Source organism: Coenobita brevimanus, chromosome 54 (assembly GCF_032717465.1).
Source record: "Coenobita brevimanus isolate Jiangsu-jjx chromosome 54, ASM3271746v2, whole genome shotgun sequence".
NCBI lineage: Eukaryota > Metazoa > Arthropoda > Malacostraca > Decapoda > Coenobitidae > Coenobita > Coenobita brevimanus.
This window is the reverse complement of record NC_137007.1, coordinates 10,784,936-10,806,468: the sequence shown is the minus strand read 5'-3', so window position 1 is coordinate 10,806,468 and position 21,533 is coordinate 10,784,936. Positions and strand designations below refer to the sequence as shown.

The 21,533-nt window shown below is 41.0% G+C and overlaps 1 protein-coding gene across 1 annotated transcript in view; it reads right to left on the bottom strand.

Moving 5' to 3' along the window:
* Positions 1-21,533, bottom strand: part of INPP5E (Inositol-3-phosphate synthase) — a 576,780-nt gene that overhangs the window by 71,645 nt on the left and 483,602 nt on the right. The window contains 1 exon segment of the mRNA XM_080273293.1: positions 2,111-2,244. Coding sequence (XP_080129419.1) covers positions 2,111-2,244 — 134 coding nt within the window.

Sequence of the window (21,533 nt, the reverse complement as noted above, 5' to 3'; positions counted from 1 at the left end):
GTTGTAGTTGCAGTGTTCTCTCCACCCTGAGTAACAGCGCCACCTGATGAAGGCTTCTCTCTGGTGCCAAGTGGAAACTGTATGCTACATACCTGAGAAATATAGTGCTTCTGGCTAGTCAAATTTGGTCAGTATGAGGGAGAATGTGTGTAGACTTAAACATACAATACTGAGATGAAGATGGCCAGGCAGATTTACTGTACTTCCCTCAATGAAAGAACTACAAAGGGCAGAACTGTGAAAGAGCAGTTGCTAAACGAACTGAAAAATGAGAGCACTGGTGATGTGATATGCAGGGAAGACTGAACTGGTCTGGACATGTTGAGAGGAAGGAGGATGAAAGCTAGGCAAAATGATCTCTAGGTGTGAATGTGGAGGGTACTACACCAAGAACTGGACCTGAGATGATGGGATGAGGTCCTAAAATAACATCAGAAGTAAGGGAATGAAAAGAAATGCTGCCCAGTAGCATTTTGCATTGACAGCTGCCATTGGGTGAACAAGGTTGACACATGCAAGTATAGTAAATCCTCGATATATATACTGAACCTTCTTTTAACAAATTTGGTGTCAGCTACCTTGACCTGGCTGAACGGTATGTTCATATAACAAATTTTGTTCAGGAATAGAATGGATGCATGGAAAACACCAACCAGCATGGCATCCCTACACACACACACACATACACACACACACACACACACGCGCGCATATGTGTTCCTACACATCCTGCAGAATGCTGCATCATTCTCTGGGTGACCAGCATCGTGAGGAGCCATAGTTAGTGCATTTATTGAGGAAAAGAGCCATTTAAACCTAGCTGCATGTTACTGTGGACGACTGTATGGCTGAACGACAACCTATATTTAACAATCTTTGTTCAGTAAAAGCTATGAAGCCTAGGTAATTACCGAACAGCATGGTGTTTAGCTTTAACAAACTATCAGCTTCAATGTCAAGGGTCTGATACCAAATAGTTCATTATATCTAGGGTGTACTGTACATACAACGTCTTTCAAAACAAAACTAAACAAATGAATATAAACCGACACCTTTCATCATATACAGTTCAGTTGGATATACAATTTGCAAAGGGTACAGTGGTGTGAGCACTTATGTTTAAGCTTTGCCTGTTAATAACCAAGGTTACAATGGATACATGGTGTTGGAGAGGGGGCCTTCATAAAGAGGCACTGACATAGCTGGGCGGCACTGCTGCCTGGTTATGGATATGCCCCTCAACTCCCTCCCAAACCCCTGAAAGGAGGATGATGGAATACTGGAGAGGGGGCAATTTCTGCTTGCAGTCTAATGGGACCACTTTCAGATGAATCTGGGATCACTACTACTACTACTACTATAGACACCAGGAGTGCTGCTTTGTGCTGATAATGAAGCCCAACAGAAATCTGCTACACTCACAATGCAACGCAGCTTCCAGCACCATAACGCACTTACCTCATGCACCAAACTATCACAACACAGCCAATCCTTCAACATAACCTCAACAAGGCCTCTTGAAGCGGTTGGTTGAAATGGTCAGCTTCCTGCAGTTCACTGGGTTGGAGTTGCAACAACAACAACAACAAAAACAACAACAACAACAAACACCACAACCAACACTATACCTAAGGCACAAGATGACCTCTAGTTTTAAGAGGTTGAAATTAAGACATACACAGACTGCCTGCATGTCACTATATACAGCTGATATGAACTAAATCTGAACTGAGAACTGGTTTGTATCTTGAAATCTTTGTAAGTCAAAATTCACTAATACCTGAAGTGAAATATTGTACAGATCACTGATGTACATACAAACACAAGTAGAAACTGGAATACCATTTGTATACCAATAACTTTAAGTCAATCTACTAGTTTTCCTTTGTGTTTCATAAAACTACTGCATTGTATAAGAAAGACTACAGAAATAAAGCAAACCTTCATGGCTAAATATTTTCATACAGTACTAACAGGCACAGTACTGCACAGTGTTTTGTAAGTGATACTGAAAGAATAACTAGACAAACACTTCTTTTAAAAAGTTTGTATGTTGAAAAGTTCTCACATAGACTAGTAATTGCACAGTATTTTTCAGGTTTTCTCTAACCTTGAAAAGGATCCTGTCTGTGTATGATGGTACACGCTGCTTGGAAGAAGTGTCGTAGTGGTCTGTGCCTGGGTCATACTTAAACGTGGGTGCAAAGGTGATAGTCCCCTCCTCAAACTCACTGAAGGCTTCACCTAGAAGTTCATGGAACAATATGATAAGAAAAATAAATATTTTCATCACAGTTACAACATACAATGAGGGATGCAACTGCAATGTTAAAGCTTTTCAAATGATAAGTTTTACTAGGAAAAGGGGATTTCAAACATTCTGCTAATATCAGTTACATTCTTTTATATATAGAAAACACTGTCTAATAATCCTTCTGATCTATCCCTCCTACACTAGAGTAGTCATGTGTTTTTATAGTTGGTTAGGGAACATGAACACTAGCATGAAATGAATCTCTGTGAATACAGTACACTCAATCCTCGTAAATCGCAACAATTTGGGTCTGGATCACTGCCGTGATTTACGAATTCCGTGATTTAAGAATAATAACTCTTAGATGAAAAATTAATTTGGGTCTGGACTTTGGCCAACCCGCCCCCACAGCACCCTACCTACACCTATCTAGGCACCATCAAACACAAACATACAAATTTAGGAATATTCAATGCATGTATTAAATAGAAATAAGCAATGTTAAGGGCTCTCACCTTAATCCTATGACAAAATTGCTTCAGTGAATGGAGTGGGGTGGTGTTGGGAAGAACTTAGAACCTCTCAGCACTTGTTCTTCCCAAACTCTTTCGCCAGCTTTGAAAACTTCTCCCCTCTCTCAACATGACGAATGAGCTCCAAATGTTGACTGTACAACAACTGCAGCAGCTTCTTGACGCCATACTGCTTAGAGCGTTTCATCGGGGGGTCAGGAGGGGCCATGGCAGGTAGGAGGCAGGGGGAAGTTGCACAAAAAAGGCAGGTAACTCTCGTACTCCACAGCGACGGTCTGTAGTGTGCGGACTGGCGGGACAATAACAACAACATGGCGGCATTAGTATGCACATATGCCACCAGGGACGCGCGGTGACCGGTTGTTGGGTCGCGATTTTGTATGAATGCCATGGTTTACGGTTCTCCTTGGAAAAGGCCCACTTGGGTGCCTAGGTCTGCGATTTTCGTGACTTAACAGTGATTTAAGGTTGCCCGTAGTCTGATGGCCACCTAGTCGTGATTTACAAATCCGTGATTTATGAACACGCGATTTATGAGAACTGAGTGTACAGTATATCCTCACTATAACAAACCTCAGTACAATGGAATTAGGGTTTAATGAACACCTCTGAGCAAACCAAACTTTCGTCAGCTAAAATGAACAATGGATGGTAAACGGAACGCATCACGCAGCCCTTCTGAGTACCTCTGCACCCAATGAAATTTTTTTGTCATACTGAACAATGTTCATTAAATTGGGCTCATTATGCAGCCCTTCCAAACCAAAACTGCCCTCTCCTCATCATGACTGCTGAGTTGTAATAACAGAGTGCCGTATAGTAATACTGTAATAGTCATGAAGAAATGCCACGATAAGGATGCCAAATCCCTTGGTTATTGCACATTTGGTTACAGAAGTTTCCATCACTGAAAGATGAAAGTATGTGGTCCTGCCATTATCACACATTTTTTGGCTAAAACATTATTATCGCACACCTAAGCTGGTTTTTGCTGACAACGAAGGTACAGTATCAGTGGTTTTTGATGATTTTAAAGGATTCAAAGATGAGGCCCTAATCAAGGAGTTATCCCACGTGGAGGAAACCACTATCTCTCCATTCCCTAGCCTCAAAACCCCTTTCCTCAAGCCCACCTCAGGTATCTCAATTATTTGACATATAGGGCCAAAAGCATTTTCGGGTAATGGATCCATCCAGATAATGGACTACTCCCCGGCCCCCCTTCATACATAAACTAATTCTGAATGACAGTGTAAAAGGCCACTACAGTACACTGTACAACACTTTTTCTTGTTGTTTAACACAATCTGGTTAAGCTGACCTAAAAACGACACCCAAGCAATTACCATAGTCAAGCAGACACACCAACCACAGAAAAGCAATCACCACTACAGGGCCATACCCAGCTAGACAGGATGGCACCACTGGGCTATTCCTGCCCAGATGGGGGGAAATGTTCATGCGACCAAATTTCAACCCAGGCACATGCATTTCGTGTGGATAATATGGAAAAATGTATGAATAATAGTTTTGAACAGCCAGATCACAGCATCTGGGTAATGGATTGTCCGGGTAACGGCCATCCAGATAACAGAGGGATTATTGTACAGTTCTTCCCCACAGTACGCGATCCTCATTGTACACAAAGACCAATTTTTTATTGAATTTTAGTGTATTCTTTAACAGTGACGCAAATTGAACTCGTAATAGGCGAGCCGACAGCAAAGATTGGCCCAAATCCGGAGTTTACCCCAAGCACGAGACATTGCCACCCCAAGAAGCGCCAACCACCAGTGATGGAGAGTGGAGACTTGTCGATAAGCCATTTCCTGGGAAGGATCAAGAGGATGATGTGATGTCAGAGGTGTCAGAAACAGACTTTGAAGGGTTTATGAGCGAAGTGAGTGCATTAGCTAGTGAAAGTGTTGAAAGTGCTGGTGACTAGAGTGGTGAGGAAGGTGGTGTGTTAAGTGGTGCAGGAGTTGCATGCTAGGGTTCCAAGACAATTCGCCGTCAAGTCAATTCACCATCAGACAATTCCCCGTCAGTATACTTACTATAAATTAATCAATACATTAATAACTGTAATTCAGGGGAATCCATAAAAGCCAATGTTCAATAGTGCAGGCTTTGGATATTATTTATTAGTTGCACCTTTAGTCAATACTGACTAAAGGTGCAACTAATAAATACAGTAATATCCAAAGCCTATGCTATTGAACATAGACTTTGATGGTTAGTAAAATACTGGGGGAGGTTTTCAAGAATACTCCCTCAGTATCCCTGCTTGTCGTAAAAGGCGACTAAAAGGGTTGGTGGAGGGTTAGTGCCCCTCCCCGGAAAACAACTAACTAAAAAAACAAACAATATGCCTCGGACAAGGACTGACCAAACGATGACGACCAAGGACCAGACAAAGGACATGGTTATCGGAACGTGGAATGTAAGGGGAGCGAATGATGAAGTGAAAGAGAGAGAGATTGTCCAGGTGCTTGAGGGTGCGAAAATGGATGTATGTGGAATAACTGAAACAAAATGGAGAGGAGAAAGTGTGAGAGAATGCGAGTACGGATGGGGTATATGTGCAGGAGTAGGTGAGAATGAGAGGGCAAAGGAAGGAGTATGTATAGTTGTGAGTAAAAGATGGAAGAGGAGCATAAGACAGTATGGATCAGTTGGGTCAAGGATTGTGTGGGTAAAGCTGAAAGTTGGAATACAAATGTGGGCGATTGTGTGTGTGTATGCACCAACGCAACATCGTGCTAGAAGAGTGAGAGAAGTGTTCTGGACAAATGTAGAAGTGTGCATGGAAAAGTTTGGAAGGAATGAGAGAGTGTTTCTGATTGGTGATATGAATGGTAAAGTTGGGAATGTTAAGGTGGATGGAATAGATGGTGAGTGGGGTGTGCCTGCTGAGATCGATGAGAATGGCAGTGCGTTAGTGGACATTTGTGCTGGGAGGGGGTTGGTGGTAGCCAATACCCTCTTCGGGCATAAAATGATTCACAGGTATACATGGCGAGTGACGAGAAGGGTGGGTGGTGAACTGAATGAAAGGGAGGCAATGATTGATTATGTGTGTGTGGATGAAAGGATGTGAAGATGTGTAATGGATGCAAGAGTTTGTAGAGGTTGGGGGGAGTGGACTTTCTGACCACTACTTGGTGGTGGCCAGAATTAGAATTCAAGTAAGATGGAGGAATAGAAGAAGGAAAAGACGAGAGGAAGGAGTAGTTGCAAGGAGAGTGGAAAGGTTACAAGAGGATGAGAAAAAGGCAGAGTATAAGAGAGAAGTGGAGGAACGATTGGGCAAATATGAACTGGAGCAGATGGGAGACGTGGAAGGTGTGTGTAGGATATTTACAGAAGAAATATGTGCAGCATGTGATGTGGTGTGTGGAAGGAAGAGAAGACAGAGGGGGGTGCAAGGAACAGCATGCTGGACTGAAGAGGTGAAACAGGCTGTGGCACAAAAGAAGAAAGCATACAATGAATGGATGAGAAATAGGGGCATGGAAGAAGTTGAGAGGTGGAAGAGAGAGTTATGTGTAGAAAGAAAGAGAGAGGTGAAAAGATTAGTAAGAGAGAGTAAGAAGAGAGTGGATGAGGAATTTGGAAGGAATCTGAGTGTAAAGTGGAGGGACTGTAAGAAAATGTTCTGGAAAGAGGTGAAAAGAGTAAGACAGGGTGGAAGTGAAGTTAGCAGGGGAGTGAAAGATAAAAATGGTAGATTACTAGTGGAGAAGGGAGAAAAAGTGAGCAGATGGAGAGAACACTTTAAGGAATTGTTGAACGTAGAGGATGGAAGTAATGCGAGTATAAGTGGCTGGGGAATGGCTGGGAGAAGGAGGGAGGTGAGAAGACAGGAACAAATCAGTAGGATGGAAGTTGTGGAAGCAATGAAGAAAGTTAAATTGGGGAAAGCCCCAGGAATTGATGGAGTGTGTGGTGAAATGCTGAAGCATGGGGGAGAGACAGTAGTAGAATGGATGTGGAAGATGTGCAGATTGGCCTGGGAGGAAGGTAGAGTCCCGGAGGATTGGAAGTCAGGTATAATTATTCCCTTGTACAAAGGAAAAGGGGAAAAAGAAGTGTGTGGTAATCATAGGGGCATTTGTCTTCTTAGTATAATAGGAAAAGTGTATGGTAGGATCCTCATTGACAGAATTAGAGAAAGAACAGAGAAATTAGTTGGAGAAGAACAGGGAGGCTTTAGGAAGGGAAGAGGTTGTGTAGATCAGATATTCATTCTTAGATCTTTAGTGGAAAAGTTTCTAGAGGAGGGAAAGAAGTTGTATGCGGCTTTCATGGATTTGAAGAAAGCATATGACAGGGTGGATAGACAAGGATTGTGGAAAGTGTTAAGAATATAATGAATAGATGGGAAGTTGTTGAATGCTGTGAAGAGTATGTACGATGGTGCGAAGGCTGCAGTGCGTGTGGATGGTGAACTAAGTGAATTTTTCTCTTTGAAAGTTGGGTTGAAACAGGGATGTGTCATGTCTCCATGGTTGTTCAATTTCTACATGGATGGGGTAATAAAAGAGGTACAAGGTAGGGTAGTGGATGTTGGAGTGGCCCTGGTGAGAGAGGATAGTGTTTGGAAATTCCCTGTACTGTTGTTTGCAGATGATACTGTGTTGTTGAGTGAAGACGAAGGGGAGCTGCAAGGCTTGGTGGATGAGTTTGGGAGAGTGTGTAAGAAACGGAATCTAAAGGTGAATGTAGGGAAGAGTAAAGTGATGGTCTTTGAGAGAGGTGAAGTCAGTGAATGTACAGCGAGGTTGGATGGTGAGGAATTGGAAAATGTGAGTACATTTAAGTACTTGGGTAGTGTGATGAGTAAGGATGGAGGTTTGGAGGGTGAAGTGCTTGAAAGGGTACAGCAGGGAAGAAAGGTTGCTGGTTCTTTGAAAGCAGTGATAAGAAACAGGGACGTGAGCATGGAAGTGAAAAAGTTACTACATGACAGTATTGTGATACCAACTCTAACGTACGGAAGTGAAGCTTGGACGTTGTTGGAAGGACACAAGTCAAGAGTGAGAGCAGTGGAAATGAGTTATTTAAGAGGAGCCTGTGGAGTCACATGGAGAGATAGGCTGACGAACGAGGATATAAAGGAGCGTTGTGGTGTTGATGTGGATGTGATAGGAAGCGTTATGAGGAACACACTGAGGTGGTTTGGCCATCTGGAGAGGATGGAGGGTGAAAAATTGACGAAGTGAGTGTATGTGAGTGAGGTGGAGGGGGGAAGAGGGAGGGGGAGGCCGAGGATGAGATGGAGGGATGGGGTGGAGAGGTATATGAGAGAGGGGTGTGTGAGTTGGGAGCAGGGCAGTGAAATGGCGGGGGACAGGGCGACTTGGAGGCGATTTGTTTGTGGTCACCCCAAACGGGATTGAGGCGTCTGGCAATAGATAGATAGAAGTATACCATATTTATAGAATGACAGGGAATTGTCCAGGGTGCGAATTGTCCTGAAGGGGAATAGTCCATGTTCTGACGGGAAATTGTCTGATGGCGAATACTCTCCTGCACCACTCAACACACCACCTTCCTCACCACTCTAGTCACCAGCACTTTCGACACTTTCACTAGCTAATGCACTCACTTCGTTCATAAACCCTTCAAAGTCTATTTCTGACACCTCAGACTTTGCATCATCCTCTTGATCCTCCCCAGGAAATGGCTCTTAGACATGTCTCCACTCTCCATCACTGGTGGTTTAATTAACTTGTTACTTCCTTACTGTAGTTGCCTTTGAACTATTCTAGCATCACCCATAGCTAGTAGACTGTAGCACCAGTCGAGCAGGGCAGTACTCCCGAGGTGGATGGAAAGAATGATGACAGGGAGTGCTGGAGCTCCCGTTTGATCAGCCCTCAGGACTAGTTCCTGACCATCCCCCTTTGCTGAACTTTTTCAGTGTCTCAGTTACACAGAGAGTAGGCCAGCATGCTCTCCAGTACAAATTTCTCTAACTATCTACACCAAACTACATGCACAGTACACACTACACTTCCTATTCAAATTCAACTAAAATGGCGTCTCTTCACCAAGCCTCGGAGTCCCCAGGGGGGGGGACCATAAATGCCCCCACCATCCGCCCCTCTCCCGGTGACGACTCGAGGTGCCTGGAACCACTGTCTGACTCTCTTCTTCTTCATTTCTGCAACATTCGCGGCCTTTCCTCTAAATTTCGCTCTGTTGAGCACCACCTCTCCTCCTCTAAACCTCACCTTCTTTTTCTAACGAAGACTCAGCTGTCTGAGGCAACTGACAGCAAACCCTTTTCTGTATCCTCCTACTTTCTCTATACTCATTTCAAAGCCAAAGGTGGCTGTTGTGTATATATACGCAACGACTTATCTTGCTCTCGTGTTCCTGAACTCGATTCTTCTGAATTCTCTACACTCTGGCTTCGGCTTTCCTGTCATTCTCTGACTAATATATCTGTGCTGTTTACTTATCCCCTAATTCTACTGACTATCAAAAATTCTTTGACTATCTTACTTCTACGATGGAACACATTCTATCCATTTCTCCTTTCTCTGAAATCTCCATTCTAGGAGATTTCAATGTTCACCACCACCTTTGGCTCTCCTCTCCTTTCAAGGATCCACCTGGTGAACAAGCCTACATCTTTTCTATCCTTAATGACCTAGAGCAGCTTGTACAGCACCCTACCCGTATCCCTGACCGCCTTGGAGAGAGCTCCAACATACTTGACCTCTTCCTCATAACTAATCCTTCTGCTTACTCTGTTAATCTTTTCTCTCCGTTGGGCTCCTCCGATCACAACCTTATTACCTTAACCTGTCCTATCACTCCGGTACGGCCTGTGGACCCTCCAGGGAAACGTCGCCTGTGGCATTTTGGAGCTGCGGACTGGGAGGCCCTCAGGCAGTACTTCTTTGATTTTCCCTGGAATGATTATTGCTTCCATAGCCGGGAGCCATCTGAGTGTGCCTTGCGCATTACGGAGGTTATTCTCTCGGGCATGGAAGCATACATTCCTTTCTCAAATCCTCTGACTAACGCAAGAAAGCCTTGGTTTAATCACGCTTGTTCTAATGCTGTCCACAACAAGGAGAGGGCCTACAAAAGGTACCGAAGCCAACCCATCCCTGAATCACATCATCTTTACGTTTCTGCCCGGAATCGTGCTAAGTCTGTTCTTCGCTCTACTAAATGCTCTCAACTCTCCAACTCGAATTCTTCCCGCTCCTTCTGGCACCTTGCCAAAAATCTTTCTAACAACTTTACCTCATCATCCTTCCCTCCTCTTTTCTACTCTGATGGTTCTGTAGTTATTTCTTCTACTGATAAAGCAGATCTCTTCGCGCAGACTTTCTCCTCCAATTCCACCCTAGACAATTCCGGTGCTGTTCCTCCATCTTTTCCCTCCTCTGACTTCCTCATGGATGACATTAAAATTTCTTCAGTTGATGTATTTTCTGCCATCACTGGCCTGAGTACTAACAAGGCATATGGGCCTGATGGGGTCCCTCCTGTTGTTCTCAAGAACTGTGCTTCTGTACTTACATCCTGCCTAGGCAAACTCTTTCACCTTTGTCTGTCAACTTGTACCTTTCCTTCTTGCTGGAAGTTTGCTCTCATTCAGCCAGTCCCAAAGACAGGTGACCACTCCCAACCCTCCAACTATCGTCCAATTGCTTTAACGTCCTGTATTTCAAAAGTTTTCAAGTCAATTCTCAATAGAAAAATTTTAAGGCATCTTTCCTATCACAAACTTCTTTCCGATCGTCAGTACGGGTTCCGTCAGGGACGCTCCACTGGCAATCTTCTCATCTACCTTTCAGACTCCTGGTCATCCTCCTTTCGGGACTTTGGCGAAAGCTTTGCCATTGCACTTGACATCTCAAAGGCTTTCGATCGAGTCTGGCATAAATCTTTAATTTCCAAACTGCCTTCCTACGGTTTCTATCCTTCTATCTATACCTTCATCGCTAGCTTCCTTTCTGGTCGTTCTATAGCCGCTGTTGTAGACGGCCATCGTTCTCCTAGATCTATCAACAGTGGTGTTCCTCAGGGCTCTGTCCTATCACCAACTCTCTTCCTTTTATTCATCAATGATCTTCTAAGCTGTACATCTAACCCTATCCACTCATACGCTGATGACTCCACCCTTCACCTTTCCATTCGGTTCCCGCAACGCCCATCTCAACAGTTACTTCAGCAAACAAGGGATGAGGCTATGGCACACCTAATGTCTGACTTGGCTCGTATCTCTGACTGGGGTAAAAATAATCTGGTTGTTTTTAATGCATCTAAGACTCAGTTCTTACACCTATCAACCCGACAAAATCTTCCACAGGTATACCCACTAATGTTTAATAATATTCAGCTTAATCCTGCATCATCCTTGAACATGCTTGGGGTTTCATTTACTCGGGACTTATCTTGGAAAGATCATATTACATCTCTTGTAAAATCTGCTTCCAAGAGATTGGGTGTGCTAAGCCGACTCCGCTCTTTCTTTACCCCTGCACAATTGTTGACTCTATACTGGGGTTTTATCTGCTCCTGTGTGGAGTACAACTCTCATGTGTGGGGAGGCTCCCCACATACAGCTCTTCTCAATAGGGTGGAGTCAAAGGCTTTTCATCTCATTAACTCTCCTCCTCTTACTGACTCCCTTCAACCTCTGTCTCTTTGCCGCACTGTTGCATCTTTATCTCTTTTCTATCGCTACTTTAATGGTCACTGCTCCTCTGAACTGTCCGCTTGCATTCCTCCACCTCTACGACGGGCGTGTAGCACCCGTCTGGCAACAAACTCTCATCCCTTTTCTGTCCAACTCTCTAATGCAAGAGTTAACCGTTACTCCCAGTCTTTCATTTATGCAACAGGTCAGCTCTGGAACTCTCTCCTTCTGTCTGTATTTCCTGCTGCCTATGATCTCCAGTCTTTCAAACGCAGTGTGTCCAGGCATCTCAAAATGATCGGATCTTGAATTTCGCTCTCTATTGTATTTTGTTTTTCTCTTGGAGGGAACTGTTACTGCGGGCTCATGGCCTTTGGTTCCTTCTTCCTTGCATTTAAAAAAAAAAAAAAAAGAAGAAGAAGAAGAAGAAGCTGCCTTCATTAATGACGGCAAATTGTCTTGTTATTGTGACCACGAATTGACTTGATGCCGAATTGTCCCGAAACCGAGTGGTGCAGGAGACAATTCGCCTGTTGTCCTCTTGAGTTAAGGTGGCCAGCCATATTCTTGTTGGTATAGTTAAGCCATATCCTTGCTGACTTAGTAAAGCCATAATCTTGTTGGTTTACTTTATCTTAGGTCATATGTCTTAGATAGCTCCCCTGTACAGAACAATACTTGGCATGAAAGGAGTCTCAAGGGTTGCCCATGAAGGGGGGTGCTGACCATAGGTAATTTTTTCCATAAGTTTATGTATTCAGAGTATGCGAATTCCTAGTACGCACCGTCCTCTGCCGCCCATACAGGCGCGTACTTGGGGGATGGACTGAATGTGTTTTTTCATTATTGTGCCCTTTTCACCACTTTCTATTACCCTGATCAAGCCCACGTGTGATTCTGATGCTTACCATAACACCATGTATGTATTTAGTGGGTATAAATTGCTGTACAAGGAAAAATTTGGGTTTACAAGTGGGATGCCCGGTACCAATTAGGATAAATCATCCAGTTTTGTTACAACATACTAGGCCCGGTGACAATCATGGATGATAGCCAAGAGGTCACTGTCAGCTGCAAAAGGGCAAAATTATGGACCAAGTTATTGAAAAATGGGTGCAGTTTTCATTTTTAGTGCTAGGATATGATACTGTACTCATTTACTTACAAACATGTATTTGAATTCCCAAATGAGGGGGGGAACCCTCAGATTTAATGCACTTTCAGTTTTACCAAACCTCGCTTCCCTTCAATTAGTCTACTGTAGTGAGGGTCTACTATATAACCTGGCCCCTAACCTAACCCTCATGGGTCTACAAGGTCCCTGAAGAGTTGTAACTCTGCCAAGAGATGGTCTAAAAAACTTTAATGATACCCCACAACATACACCAAAAGCTGCTTATTTAAAACTGTATCTTCATTTTTACTGACACAGGTGTAGTAAATTAATAAAAAATAATTTACAGTTGCATATGATTTTGCCCTTTTGATGTCCTGTAAAATATCACTGGACACTATAATCTATCAATTGATTATCAATGGACATAATCATGTAATATAAGTAACAACCAGATGTTAAAAATCTTGCCAATCATAATTAGACATCAGCACATACCTGAAATAGGTTTACATAAAATATTTAACAGATGAAAAAAGGAAAAAAATGATAAGAGGACAGAGGAAGAATGCAATACTTTTTTTTGGAGAGTATTGGATATGAAAGTAAGGAAATGGTATTTAAGGAAATAGAAGTGAAGGAAACTAGGGGGGATGGTTGTGAAAGATCAGAAGTTGAGGAAGTGGTACGGACAGAGAGTAGGAGAGAAGAGGATATTAATAATGTCAAAAATAACTTGAAGGTGATATATACTAATGTTGATGGTTTCATATCGACAAGGATCGAAATTAACGATTTCTTGAGAGAACATGAACCTGATGTCATGTGCTTTGTAGAGGCCAAATTAAGAGAAGATATTGATGTTCATTTGGGAGATGGTAAATACAAACTGTGGAGAAAACACAGAAAAGAAAAAAAGGGAGGAGGAGTGATGATGGCAGTGAAGAACAACATAAATGTAGATACTGTGGAAATGGGAGAAGGCAGGGCTGAAGTGATATATATGAAATTAGAAACTGGAGAGAATGTTAAGAGAGATATGGTGGTAGTGTATGTTCCCCCAAAGACGAGAGCATGGAAGGATGACGAATACCATGAGATGTTGTCAGATATGGCTAGCTACTTGCAAAAAACAATTGAGAAAAGCAATAATATAATTTTGGTGGGTGACTTTAATTGTAAAGAGGTGAACTGGGAGGAATGGTACTCGGGAGGCGGCGAGGATTCGTGGGGCACTATGTTATTAAATATAATAATGAATAATGTGATGACGCAATGGGTCAAAGAAGAGACACGGTTTTGAGGTGAGGACACACCAGCAAGGCTAGATTTACTGTTCACCAAAGAACCCGATGTAATAGAATCATTGGAATATCTCTGTCCTTTGGGAAAAAGTGATCACGTGGTCATTGAGTTCCAGATGTTAATAGGAAACGTCAAGCCATGAGACGAGCTTCATAGACTGGGAAGATACAACTTTGGGAAAGCAAATTTTACAGGATTGAGAAACTTTTTTGAAAATGTGGATTGGAGAAAATTCAGAGAAACAAGAGAGATACAGAGGAAGTGGGATATCTTTCTAGACCTCTATAATTTGGGAGTGGAAAAATTTGTACCAAGAGTAAGAGGGAAAGAAAACAGGAAAAAGGAGTGGTTTAATAGAAGGTGTATGATAGCAAAAAAAGAGAGAGATAAGGCGTGGAACAATTGGAGAGAGGTAATGACAGAACAAAGGAAGAATATAAAAGAACTAGAAATGAATACACAAGAATACGTAGAGAAGAAGAAAGGAATTTTGAAAATGGTATAATTGACAAATGCAAGGATGAACCCAAACTGTTTTATAGATTGGTTAATGGCAAACTGAAACAAAAGGAAGGAATCACCAAGCTGAAAGTAGAAGGAGAGGTCTTTAAGGATGCGGCAATGCAAGCAGAAATAATGAACAAACGTTTCCAGTCAGTTTTCACTAAAGAAAAGGAGCTTGTGGAAGGGGAGGGAGTGATTAGAAATGTTCCGGTGATGAAAGATATAAAAGTGGAGGTACAGGAAGTGTATAAATTACTGGAAACTCAAGATGTAAGGAAAGCCCCAGGACCTGATGGAATTTCTAATTGGGTACTGAAGGAATGCAGAGAACAACTGGCGGATAAAATTCACAGCTTAATTGTATGCTCACTGGAAGAGGGGAAAGTGCCAAAAGAATAGAAGAGGGCAAATGTGGTACCAATTTACAAGGGAGGAAACAGGGAAGAACCCCTGAATTATAGACCAGTGTCTCTAACTAGCATGGTCGCAAAATTGTGTGAGCGAATCCTGAAAGACAGATGGATAAAATATCTGGAAGAGATGAATATTTTGGCTGAATGTCAGTTTGGATTCAGAAGTGGAAGGTCATGTGTTTCTAACTTGTTGAGCTTTTACCCAAGAGTGATTGATGTGGTACAGGAGAGAGATGGTTGGGTGGATTGTGTATACTTATACTTAGAGAAGGCCTTTGACAAGGTACCTCATAAGAGACTAATGTGGAAACTAGAATATATAGGAGGACTAAAGGGGAAACTTCTGGAATGGATGAGAGACTTTTTGAGAGACAGACAAATGAGGACAGTAATAAAGGAAAAGATGTCTGGATGGAGGGAAGTAACAAGTGGAGTCCCTCAAGGCTCAGTGTTGGCCCAGTAATGTTCCTGATTTACGTAAATGACATGGTAGATGGAGTGAACAGTTATGCAAGTCTGTTTGCTGATGATGTAAAGATCTTGAGGAAGATAGAGGTTGAGGAGGATTGTAAAATACTGCAGGAGGATTTGGATAGGATACACAATTGGAGCCGGACGTGGGAAATGAAATTTAATGTAAAGAAATGTAAAATATTGGAAATGGGTAAAAGTACCAGGAGGCCACCACTGAATTATTTGTTGGGTAATGAATTAATCACAAAAATGAGAGAAGAGAAAGATTTGGGAGTGCTGGTCCAAGATAGTTTGTCACCAGAAAAGCACATTAACAAGACAGTTGGACAGACTTATAAACTCTTGACTAACATAAGAGTAGCATTTCATTATATGGATGAGGAAATGATGAAAAAATTGATAGTGGCCATGATCCGCCCTAGGTTAGAATATGCAGCGGTAGTGTGGTCCCCACACAAAAAGAAAGATATAAACAAGATTGTGAGAATACAAAGAACAGCAACCAAGATGGTCCCTAGTCTGACAGACCTGTCATACAGAGAGAGATTGGAAAAACTAAATTTGCCTTCGTTAGAGGAAAGGAGAAAGAGGGGAGACATGATTGCGGTTTTCAGGACCATGGTGGGAGTAGATAAAATTGACAAAGAAGATCTGTTTGTATGGGATAAGAGAGCAACAAGAGGACATGGAATGAAATTGAAAAAGTCAAGCTGCTTGAAGGATATCAAGAAATATAGCTTTCCTTACAGAAGTATAGACTTATGGAATAGCCTGGACAAAGAGATCGTCCAGTCTAAATACTTAAACGAGTTTAAAGCTAAATTCGACTTATTGAGAAACAGCGACGGAAACCCACGAGCATAGTACATTCCGTGTATATCACAATTAGGTATATTAGGTAAATACTTAAATATTTGGAACGACTTAGACAAAGAGGTGGTGCATGAGAAAAACATTCATGTGTGTAAAGGTAGACTTGATAAATGTGGATATGGAGACAGGACAACATGAGCATTGCTCAATTCCTGTATACTACAAATAGGTAAATACAAATAGGTAAATACAACATCATCAGACATTTGCAACAATCACATGTTATAAACCTTACCAATCAACAAATATATGCACATAATATGAAGGAACAAACTATTTGTCAGATATGAGTTGGTTCAGGATAGAAAGATGCAGACAAGGCAGTTGCTTTTGACTACTGCCATAATAACCAAATGATAATGAAATGCAGCACCATGCACAATGAACACACATTGCTATTTAAAGTAATTTATAAATCATGAGAGAGAGAGAGAGAGAGAGAGAGAGAGAGAGAGAGAGTTACAGGGAAAACTTGAATCTCATCTCAATAACTGACTAATTACAAAAAAAAAATTGTAGCAGCATAACAACAAAGGTCACTGCCACCATACAATAGGAGTAGAAGCAGAATAAAGATAGTTAATACTGTATATACACAGACATATATACACTCGGCAAAAGCGATCATGCAGTACTAAATTATAACTTCAGGATAGCATATGACATAGTAAACAGCAATGACAGTTACAAAAAGAGCCTAAACTATAAAAAGGGAAATTATCAAGACTTAAAGAAGTATTTCTTAGAAGTTGATTGGGAAAATGAGCTTAGAGGACAAGATTTAAATGCTGTATATTAAAAATTCTGTGAATTTTATGAAATAGGAGTCCAGAAGTACATCCCACAGCACAAAGAAGCAGATAAGAAAATACAGAAATGGTTCAATACAGAATGTAAAAAATCAAAAGAAAGAAGAGATTTCTTGTGGAATAGATACAGAAGACATAATAGTGATAGGGTGTATAATAATTACAAATAGGCAAGAAACGATTAAACAAGAATAATGAGGGAAGCCCAAAAACAGTTTGAGGAGGATATAATAAATAAAAGTAGTGATCAACCAAAGCTGTTTTACAGCTATATCAGAAGCAAAACCAAAGTAAAAGATATAATACAATAAATTACGGACGAGGGAATCACTTATACACAACAGAAGGATATTTGTGAAGCACTAAATAAGAATTTCCAATTAGTTTTTACAGAAGAAAAAAAATTTTGAGAGGGACTATGTGGAACATGCATGTCCACACATACTACCAGATATACAAATAGCAGAAAAAGTAATACAGGAGGAGTTAAGTAGATTAGACAGAGGAAAAGCAAGTGGTCCTGATGAAATTTCATGTTGGGTACTACGAGAATGTGCAAAGGAGTTAAGTAAACCATTATTTATAATTTTCAAGAAATCCTTGAGTCAAGGTAAACTACCTGATATTTGGAAAAAAGCAAATATTGTCCCCATATTCAAGAAAGGAAATAGACAAAATCCACTCAACTACCAACCAGTATCACTGACCAGTGTTGTAAGCAAGGTATTAGAAAAGCTTATAAGAAAAGCTTGGGTAAATCATCTAGAAGAACACAGTATGATAACAGAAAGACAGTTTGGTTTCAGAAAAGGAAAATCATGTGTTACTAATCTGTTGAGCTACTATGACAGAGTAACAAACACAATACAGGAAAGGGAAGGATGGATGGACAGTATCTATTTAGATTTCAAGAAAGCTTTTGACACAGTACCACACCAAAGACTTTTATGGAAACTGTACCATCAAGGAGGAATTCGAGGCAAACTGTTTTGTTGGATGCAAGACTTTCTCATAAAAAGAGAAATGAGAACAGTCTATCTATCTATCTATAGACCGACGCCCTAATCCCGCAAAGGGTGGCCGCAGACAAAACGCCTCCAAGTCACTCTGTCACCCACCATTTGACTCCCCTCCCCCCAACTCACTCCCCCCTCCCTCATATACCTCTCAACTCCATCCCCCCACCTTATCCTCGGTCTACCCCTCCCTCTCCCTCCCTCCACCTCACCTACATACACCCTCTTAGCCAGTCTTTCATTCTCCATCCTCTCCACATGTCCAAACCACCTCAGTGTATTTCTCCTAATCTTTTCAACCACATCCACATCTAAGAACAGTACTAAGAGGAAACTACTCATCATGGAAAGAAGTGACTAGTGGAGTACCACAGGGTTCAGTGCTGGCACCAATCATGTTTTTAGTGTACATAAATGATATAAACAGTAACACTGGAAATGAGAGCTATCTGAATATGTTTGCAGATGATGCAAAAATACAAAGGAGAATTACTAACACAGACTCTTGTAAAGAGCTACAAGAAGAATTAAATAAACTTCATGAATGGAGTAGTACATGGCAAATGGAATTCAATGTGGACAAGTGTCATGTAATCAAGTTTGGTAAAAGTGGAAAAAGACCTGATTGGGATTATAAGTTAGGAAATAAAACCCTATACACATCAGAAAGAGAGAAAGACCTAGGTGTGATTATCAATAACAGACCATCTCCAGCTGACCACATCACCGAGAAGGTACGGAACAAATATGAGAATAGCATTCACATACAAAAATGAAGACAGGCTAAGAAGGATAATAACATCATTCATTTGACCAACCCTGGAATATGCATCAGTAGTCTGGAGTCCTCATCTCAAAAAGCACATAGACAAGATTGAAAAAGTTCAAAGGGCCGCTACAAGATGGATACCAAGCTTAAGGGACCTAAGCTACGAAGAAAGACTAAATAAACCTAATCTACCAACACTACAGGAGCGAAGGAAAAGAGGTGACATGATAATGCTATATAAGTGCATATCAAGGAAGGAGAAAATAGACATAAATGATTACTTAACATATGGAGAAGCATCAGCAAAAGGACACTGCAAAAAACTGCATAAGAAGAGAGGTGATAAAGACGTAAGGAAATTCAATTTCTCAAACAGAGCAATTGATCAATGGAATGCACTACCGAATGAAATAGTTTGTGCCAAAACAATTCACAAATTTAAGGATATGAACGATAAATATGGTTTAAGACACGGGACAGTACGAGCTTGACTCATTCCTGTAAAGATACAATTAGGTAAGAACAATTAGGTAAGAACACAGAAAGAAGTGGTCAGCTTAAGAGAGATCATCCAGGAAGAAAGGGAAATGAACAAGAAAAAAATGGAAGAAAATGTAGTGAAAATACTGAAGAAAAAAGAGAAAATAGTGAGAGAAACTGTAGAAAGGAACAGATGTGTGGTAATATTTGGAATCAGGGAAGAGGAAGAAAAGGTTAGGTTCGTAAGACTCGAGAGAGACACGAACCTGGTGAGAGGAATATTAAGCAAGACTGACCCCGAAGGAGACAAGTGGGTAAAAGAAATTGAGGAAGTAAGGAGGATAGGGTCTTATAAGAAAGGGGAAACAAGACCAATGAGAGTCAAGTTTACATCAGAGTGTGTAATAAATGAGATACTTAAAGTGACCTGGAAATTAAGCAAAGAGGCGGGGATGGAAAATATTATAATAAGAAAAGATCTGAATGAAGAAGAAAGAGAAGTTTTAAAATCAATAAAGGAAGAAGTAAAGGAAAAAAATGATAAGAGGACAGAGGAAGAATGTAATACTTTGTTTTGGAGAGTAATGGATATGAAAGTAAGGAAATGGTATTTAAGGAAATAAGTGAAGGAAACTAAGGGGGATAGCTGTGAAAGATCAGAAGTTGAGGAAGTGGTACGGACAGAGAGTAGGAGAGAAGAGGGTATCAAAATCGTCAAAAATAATTTGAAGGTGATATATACTAATGTTGATGGTTTCATATCGACAAGGATCGAAATTAACGATTTCTTGAGAGAACATGAACCTGATGTCATGTGCTTTGTAGAGGCCAAATTAAGAGAAGATATTGATGTTCATTTGGGAGATGGTAAATATAAGCTGTGGAGAAAAGACAGAAAAAAAAAAAAGGGAGGAGGAGTGATGATAGCAGTGAAGAACAACATAAATGTAGATACTGTGGAAATGGGAGAAGGCAGGGCTGAAGTGATATATATGAAATTAGAAACTGGAGAGAATGTTAAGAGAGATATGACAGTAGTGCATGTTCCCCCGAAGACGAGAGCATGGAAGGATGACGAATACCATGAGATGTTGTCAGATATGGCTAGCTATTTGCAAAAAATAATTGAGAAAAGCAATAATATAATTTTGGTGGGTGACTTTAACTGTAAAGAGGTGAACTGGGAGGAATGGTACTTGGGAGGCGGCGAGGATTCGTGGGGCACTATGTTATTAAATATAATAATGAATAATGTGATGATGCAGTCATTTTCTTCCTAAGTGTACTCAATTCCACTGTTAGTTCACTGATGGTTGTGTCTTTCTTGTTGGCCTCCCTTCCTAGTTTTTCTATTTCTTCCTTTTGCATGTGCATCTGCTTCTTTAGTTCATCAATTTCATTTTTGAAAGCCATTTCAAGTTTGTGTACATGTTCAACCAGTCTATTGTGAGTCTACTTCAACCAGTTCTTGGTAGAAATCATCATTTTGCTTTCTACCTTTATCCCTTTTCTTTTCCAAATTTGCTTCACTAAAGTATGTATCCATTTTGCAATACTAAAAGTACAGAGCATGTACTTACATTCCCCGTGCTGATGTAGTCTAAACAAACCTCAGCTGACTGAGTGCATTCTTTCGTCTTGGTTCACTTTTCTGTTTGAACAAGTCTTGTTTAAACTTATTATTTTTTTCTTTTAATAATGAAAAATCATTTAGTCTAACCTGGTACAGAGCTTGGCTCATATAAAGATACTTATTTAGGTAATGCCACTGGCCGTGTTGGTTCGGTACGGAGCGTCGATGTCGCACGTCTGCCTCCTTTATGTGTGTGTGTGTGTGTGTGTGTGTGTATTTACCTATTTGTAGTATACAGGAATTGATCAATGCTCGTGTTGTCCTGTCTCCATATCCACATTTATCAAGTCTACCTTTACACACATGAATGTTTTTCTCATGCACCACCTCTTCGTCTAAGTCGTTCCAAATATTTAAGTATTTACCTAATATACCTGATTGTGATATACACGGAATGTACTATGCTCGTGGGTTTCCGTCGCTGTTTCTCAGTAAGTCGAATTTAACTTTAAACTCGTTTAAGTTTTCAGACTGGACGATCTCTTTGTCCAGGCTATTCCATAAGTCTATACTTCTGTAAGGAAAGCTATATTTCTTGATATCCTTCCAGCAGCTTGACTTTTTCAATTTCATTCCATGTCCTCTTGTTGCTCTCTTATCCCATACAAACAGATCTTCTTTGTCAATTTTATCTACTCCCACCATGGTCCTGAACACCGCAAGCATGTCTCCCCTCTTTCTCCTTTCC